The 7,024-nt window shown below is 44.2% G+C and overlaps 1 protein-coding gene across 1 annotated transcript; it reads right to left on the bottom strand.

The window, feature by feature from the left end:
• On the bottom strand, positions 1 to 6,734 carry LOC309392750 (arylacetamide deacetylase-like 4; the record flags this gene model as incomplete). Its single annotated transcript, XM_081954180.1, has 4 exons — positions 1 to 781; positions 5,197 to 5,260; positions 5,700 to 5,916; positions 6,552 to 6,734. The coding sequence occupies 4 exons, from the start codon at positions 6,732 to 6,734 to the stop codon at positions 7 to 9; spliced, it is 1,239 nt and encodes a 412-aa protein (XP_081810306.1). The 3' UTR covers positions 1 to 6.
• Positions 6,735 to 7,024: the final 290 nt, after the last annotated feature.

The following is a 7,024-nucleotide window of genomic DNA, read 5'->3' as shown; positions in this document are numbered from 1 at the left end:
GGATTTCTAGAAGCGTTGGAGGAATTGGATGATGCTCTTAAAAGCCTTTCTCGTCCCAGAAATCTCCATCGGTCCACATCCTATCAGCAAGCCGATCCCATGGAATCCATCCTCCAGGTGCTTCCAGGTGACACACACCCCGTTGTCGTCCAGCCGCTTCTTGTACAGCAAGCCTTCGTCTCGTAAAATGTCGTATTCGCAGGTCAAAAGGAAAGTCTCCGGGAACTGTCGAAGGACGTTGTCTTCCGTCAGGAGTGGCGAAAACCTGGCTTCGAAAACTCTCTCACATTCCTTGAAAAGGTCTTCTGAAAAGGGACCGGGTACGAATGGCACGTATCCCCGGCGTTTAAATTCTTCCGGAATATGTTCGTGGCTGATCCATTTCTGGTACTTGGCCCTAAGGTGTTCCGGAACGTGAGCGTGGGACAGCACGCTGTCGATGTTCAATTTCTTTCCAGTGAGATAAAACGTGCACAAACGGATGGCATTTCTCCTGAATAAAAGGGGCACCGATTGGTTTTGCTGGTAAGAGGGCAAGTTGCAATCCAGACCTTGGAGGAAAGGGTAGAGTAGGACGTGGGCCCTGACCCGGGGCAGGTCCGTTCTGAACACCAGTTCTTGAGAAACAGCCAGCACGAGGGCACCTCCACTGCTGTCGCCACCCAACACGATCCGTTGAGGGTCCACGCCAAAGTCCGTTGCGTTCTTCAGAAAGTACGATACGGCCGCGTAGCAGCTGTGTTGTTGAGCTGGGTAGGGGTGTTTTGGTGCCAAGGGATATCTAAACCAACAGTGAATCAATAGGAAATTTTTGAAATGCATTGGCATATGATTATTATTATAATATACTTTATTCCTTCAACATGAAACTCAGTCAACTGAACATTCAAAAATGCATCACAAATACCAGTGACTGGTGCTAATGGTTGACACTGGTGGCTGCCACCGTCCTAGGGATCAACCAAGGACCTTCTTAAAATCATCATCATCTCCTCCTCCTCCACTATTCCTTCTCCTTATCTTCCCCACTTCTTCTCCTCCTTCTCCTCCTCCTCCTCCTGTTCCACTATTCCTTCTCCTTATCTTCTCCTTCTCCTCCTCCTCCTCCTATTATTTGTTTTATTCATTAAACATGAAACTCAGCCAACTGAACATTCAAAAATGCATCACAAATACCAGTGACTGGTGCTAATGGTTGATACGGTTTGCTGCCAGCATCCTAGGGATCAACCGAGGACATTCTTAAGAACTACTACTACTACTACTACTACTACTTATTATTATTATTATTATTATTATTATTATTATTATTATTATTATTATTATTATTATTGCATCAACAGAATTGTATCACAGCGGCCAGTTGTTTCTCCGGATTTGGCATTGATTACTAGTCGGGCCCCACCCAGGGGCCTAGGACGTCGGAACGTATTTTCATAATATACGTGCGGATCCAAGCAGTGCAGCTTTGTGCTTTTGACTGATGGTGATTTTGTCAATGTTTAACTGTTTTAAATGTAATTCCAGTCCTTTTGGAATAGCACCCAGTGTGCCGATTACCACTGGAATTACCACTGCTGGTTTGTGCCATAATCGTTGGATTTCGATTTTTAAGTCCTGGTATTTCACGTTTTTTTCATATTCCTTCTTGGCGACCCTGCTATCACCTGGTATTGCTATGTCTATGATTGAAACCTTATTTTTCTCAACCAGTGTGATGTCTGGTGTATTATGCGCCAGTATTTTATCCGTTTGTATGGGAAAATCCCACAAGATCTTGACCATCTGACCCTCGATGACTTTTTCAGGCTTATGTTCCCACCAGTTTGTTGCTGTTTTAATATTATAATTTTTGCACATATTCCAGTGGATTATTATTGTTGTTGTTGTTGTTGTTGTTGTTGTTGTTATTATTATTATTATACAATTGTATCACAGCGGCCAGGTGTTTCTCCGGATTTGGCAATGATTACTAGTTGGGCCCCACCCAAGGGCCTAGGACGTCGTAACATATTTTCGTAATATACGTGCAGATCCAAGCAGTGCATTATTATTATTATTATTATTATTATTATTATTATTATTATTGTTGTTGTTGTTGTTGTTGTTGTTGTTGTTGTTGTTGTTATTATTATACAATTGTATCACAGCGGCCAGGTGTTTCTCCGGATTTGGCAATGATTACTAGTTGGGCCCCACCCAAGGGCCTAGGACGTCGTAACATATTTTCGTAATATACGTGCAGATCCAAGCAGTGCATTATTATTATTATTATTATTATTATTATTATTATTATTATTATTATTATTATTGTTGTTGTTGTTGTTGTTGTTGTTGTTGTTGTTGTTGTTGTTATACAATTGTATCACAGCGGCCAGGTGTTTCTCCGGATTTGGCAATGATTACTAGTTGGGCCCCACCCAAGGGCCTAGGACGTCGTAACATATTTTCGTAATATACGTGCAGATCCAAGCAGTGCATTATTATTATTATTATTATTATTATTATTATTATTATTATTATTATTATTATTATTGTTGTTGTTGTTGTTGTTGTTATTATTATTATACAATTGTATCACAGCGGCCAGGTGTTTCTCCGGATTTGGCAATGATTACTAGTTGGGCCCCACCCAAGGGCCTAGGACGTCGTAACATATTTTCGTAATATACGTGCAGATCCAAGCAGTGCATTATTATTATTATTATTATTATTATTATTATTATTATTATTATTATTATTATTATTATTATTATTATTATTACTACTATTTGCTTTATTCATTAAACATGAAACTCAAGTCACCTGAACATTTAAAGATGCGTCACAAACACCATTGACTGGTGCAAATGGTTGATGGGGTTACCGCCAGCTTCCTAGGTATCAACCAAGGACCTTCTTAAAATGTACGATGTTTCGAGTAGCGCAGTTTTTTTGCAGTTCCGCTGGTGTTATTGCAGGAAGTTGCAATATGTGGATGTATCTTGTTATTGTTGTTGTTATTATTGATTTAATCTTCAACCCGATTCACAGTCTGGGACTGGTAAGACGTCTACAGTTGAAGTCCTAACCAAAGTCCTAAGAGCTATTAAGGTAATGTCTGAGTATATAGGCAGCAGGACCGAGTAAGGTATTACTTGCTGTTGTTGTTGTTGTTGTTATTATTATTATTAGTAATAATAATAATAATAATAAATATTTATTTCTTAGCCGCACCCTCTCCCGAAGGACTCGGGGCGGCGTACAATAAAACATATGAAATAAATATATAGACAAGACATACATATTACAAAAACATATACCAAGACATGTACAAGGAGGAGGTCGGCTAATAAATAAAAACAATAAAATACAATGTTTAGAAACCCCTAAGTAATTGAATGCAATTAAAATACCCAAATAAAAACCCGTCAGGAGCGATATAGTTAGATCAAAGTTGAGCCAGGCCAGCTACTTGGAATAGGTGGGTCTTGAGCTTTATACGAAAGGAGCGGAGGTCAGAGGTATTCCTAATATCCGGAGGGAGGTCATTCCACAGGGCTGGGCCCGCCACAGAGAAGGCTCTACTCCTAGGCGCCGCCCCTCGACACTGTCTGGTGGACGGCACCTGGAGGAGGCCCTCTCTGTGCGAGCGGATTGGTCGCAGGGATGTATGGGGCAGAATACGATCCCGCAAGTAACTAGGTCCTGAGCCATGGAGCGCTTTAAAGATTGTTATCAAAACCTTGAAACGCACCCGATAGACCACAGGAAGCCAGTGCAGCTCGCGCAGGAACGGTGTCACATGGGAGTACCTAGTACTCCCCATAATTACCCGCGCGGCTGCGTTCTGGACCAACTGTAGCCTCCGGGTGCATTTCAAGGGAAGCCCCATGTAGAGAGCGTTACAGTAGTCCAAGCGAGACGTCACCAGCGCATGAGTGACTGTGCGTAAGGCGTCCCGGTCCAGTAGGGGGCGCAATTGGCGCACCAAGCGAACCTGGTGGAACGCCCTCCTTGCCACGGCTGTCACATGGTCATCCATGTACAGCCGGGCATCCAGGAGGACGCCCAAATTGCGCGCCCGCTCCACGGGGGCAAGTTGAATGCCCCCGATGGCCAATGATGGAATTAATTGGCTGAACCGGGGAGCCGGTACCCACAGCCACTCCGTCTTGGAGGGGTTGAGTTTGAGTCGGTTGTCATCCATCCAGATCCGTACGGCTTCCACACACCGGGACATCACTTCGATGGCCTCGTTGGGGTGGTTCGGGGTGGAAAAGTACAGCTGAGTATCATCACCGTACAGATGGTATCCCACCCCGAAACCACGGATGATCTCACCCAGCGGCTTCATATATGTGTTGAACAGGAGTGGCGAAAGGACCGACCCCTGCGGTACCCCACAAGTAAGGGGGCGTAGGGTCGACCTCTCCTCCCCTGCCAACACACGCTGCGTCCGGCCAGAAAGGTAGGAGCCGAACCACCCCAAAACGGTGCCCCGGACCCCCAACCCCTCCAGCCGGCGCAGCAGGATACCATGGTCGATGGTATCAAAAACCGCCGAGAGGTCTAATAGGACCAGGATAGAGGAACATCCTCTATCTCTGGCCCTCCAGAGATCATCCACCAATGCGACCAAGGCCGTCTCCGTGCTGTGACCGGGGCGGAAGCCGGACTGGCGCGGGTCTAGATAATCATTTTCCTCCAGATGTCGTGGAAACTGGTAGGCCACCACATTCTCTACAACCTTCGCCAAAAAGGGAAGGTTGGAGACAGGACGATAATTGGCCAGCTCCAAAGGATCCAGGGAAGGCTTCTTGAGCAAGGGTCTCACCACCGCCTCTTTCAAGGCGGCCGGGAGAGACCTCCCCGCTCAGCGAAGCGTTCACTAGGTCCAGGAGCGAGTCTCGGGTAACCTCCCAGGATGCCAGTACAAGCCAGGAGGGGCACGGGTCCAATAAACATGTGGTGGGTTGCAGTCGTCCACGCATTCTGTCCAAATCCTCGAAGGCAACCAAGTCAAACTCCTCCCAGGTCGATTCCTCAAGACTCGCCATGGACGTCTCCATTGGACCACTAACAGGGACCCAATAGTAGTATTATTAGTAGTAGTATTAATAGTAGTATTAATAGCATTCATAACAATAATGATAGAGGATATGGCAGTTTGAATTTGAATTTCCCGTGTCGCAAAATTAATCTGAGTTCCCTTACCCGACACATATGACCACAGTGGCAGTTTCCTGGGCAAAGAAGCGACACAGCCTTTCGTGGCTTCCTGAAGTATTGAAATATAAATATAAATATAAATCAGAATACATTTATTTTTCCCATTTCTCTCTTAGCCCAAACATTTCTCTGTCTCCTTCATAGCTCAATCAAATAAAAACAAGATCGAGTTTATTACAGTCAAAGACCAGAGACCAGAAAAAACATAGAAACTCTGGAGAAATATCCAGTTTAAAATTCTACAATTTAAATAATCAATAGCAGATAAATTCTATATTTTAAAAAATCACCATTTTTCTGCCAGTGTCACATGGCCGAACTAATAATATACTATAATATCAATCCTTCAACGCCGTTGCCATTAAATACTACAATGCAAAAGAGTGCATCGATCGATCAATTGCACATTACAACACAATTTGGTGACTTTGAACGGTCACTGAATGAGTCATCGTAAGTCAAGGACCGTCTGTGTTTGGAGAACTTACGGAAGCTTCCACAAAGGCCCCCTCCTCCGTGAAGCCACACCAGTCCTCGTCTCTTCTCAGGGTTGGATGTTTTGCACCGATAGATCCTCACGGGGACTGCGTCGAAAAGCGTTTCCGTGATGACCAAGTCAGCGGCCCTGACTGGGAATGCACTGTTGACCAAGAGATTCCACAACGCAAATTCATGGCAGAGGCCAAGTTTTTCCAGAAGCGCACCCTGCTCGGTGCAAAAATTAAGAATGAAATCAAACAGGAGGATTCAGACAAATGCTATCAAAAGCTAGTTCAATCAGAACAGAGCCGGAAGGGGCCTTGGAGGTCTTGTAGTCCAACCCCCTGCTCAAGAAGGAGACCCCAGACCATTTCAATCGATAAATCAATCAGAATAGAGCTGGAAGGGACCTTGGAGGTCTTCTAGTCCAACCCCCTGCTCAAGAGACCTTATACTATCCCAGATAAATGTTAAACTAGACTTTCGCTTCTCATCCCACCTTCTTCTTCAAGCTCTGAGGTTGTTGGGCTAAAACACCAAAGAAGCTTCTTGGATGAGAAGGAAGACCTCTTCAAAGAAAAATCAGAAAGTCCAGTTGCCTCTTGGGAAAAAAAACTTGGGAACTTTGGTTTTCCTTAAAAATTTCCGCTCACCAAATTGCTATTCTGTCCAGGAAAAACCCACGGATCGATTTTATTACATTAATTTATTATACGGCTCTTCTCCTATAAGGTTGACTGTTTTTAGATGAGGTTTTACATGCCGTAAGGCGCCTTGAGTCGTTATGCCCAAAGAGGCAGCAGTATAAATTCTATAAATTCCACAAATAAGCAAACAGAAGCTAGAATCCAAGGACTTACCAGTCTGATAACAATGCTGGTGGTCAGAGAGAGGAGGCAAAGTTTTTTTCCCTGGCTGATTCCTGGCGGGATATGCATCTTGGTATAGTCGTAGTAAAGGACCCAGCCGAGAATTAAAAATGGGACCGAAATGCAAAAATAAAATATCAGCAGCCACAACCCTTGGCCAAAGATTGTTTCCATGCTGTAAAGATCCTGAACTGGAGATGGAATAGGTAGGTAGGTAGGTAGGTAGGTAGGTAGGTAGGTAGGTAGGTTATGGATGGAGGGATGGAAGGAAAGAAGGAAGAGGGAGAGAAAGTGGGAGAGATGAATAAAAGAGGAAGACAAGAGAAAATAGAAGACAAGAGAACAGAAAAGAGAAAAGAGAAGAGAACATAGAAGAGAAGAAAAGAGAAGACAGAATGGAATGGAATGGAGAGGGGGAGAGGAGAGAAGAGAGTAGAGTAGAGTAGAATAGAATGACAGTTGGA

This window comes from Natrix helvetica (genome assembly GCF_964273705.1).
Source record: "Natrix helvetica genome assembly, chromosome: 5".
Classification (NCBI taxonomy): domain Eukaryota; kingdom Metazoa; phylum Chordata; class Lepidosauria; order Squamata; family Natricidae; genus Natrix; species Natrix helvetica.
The sequence above is the reverse complement of the archived record's forward strand: the minus strand, read 5'-3'. Positions and strand labels throughout refer to the sequence as shown.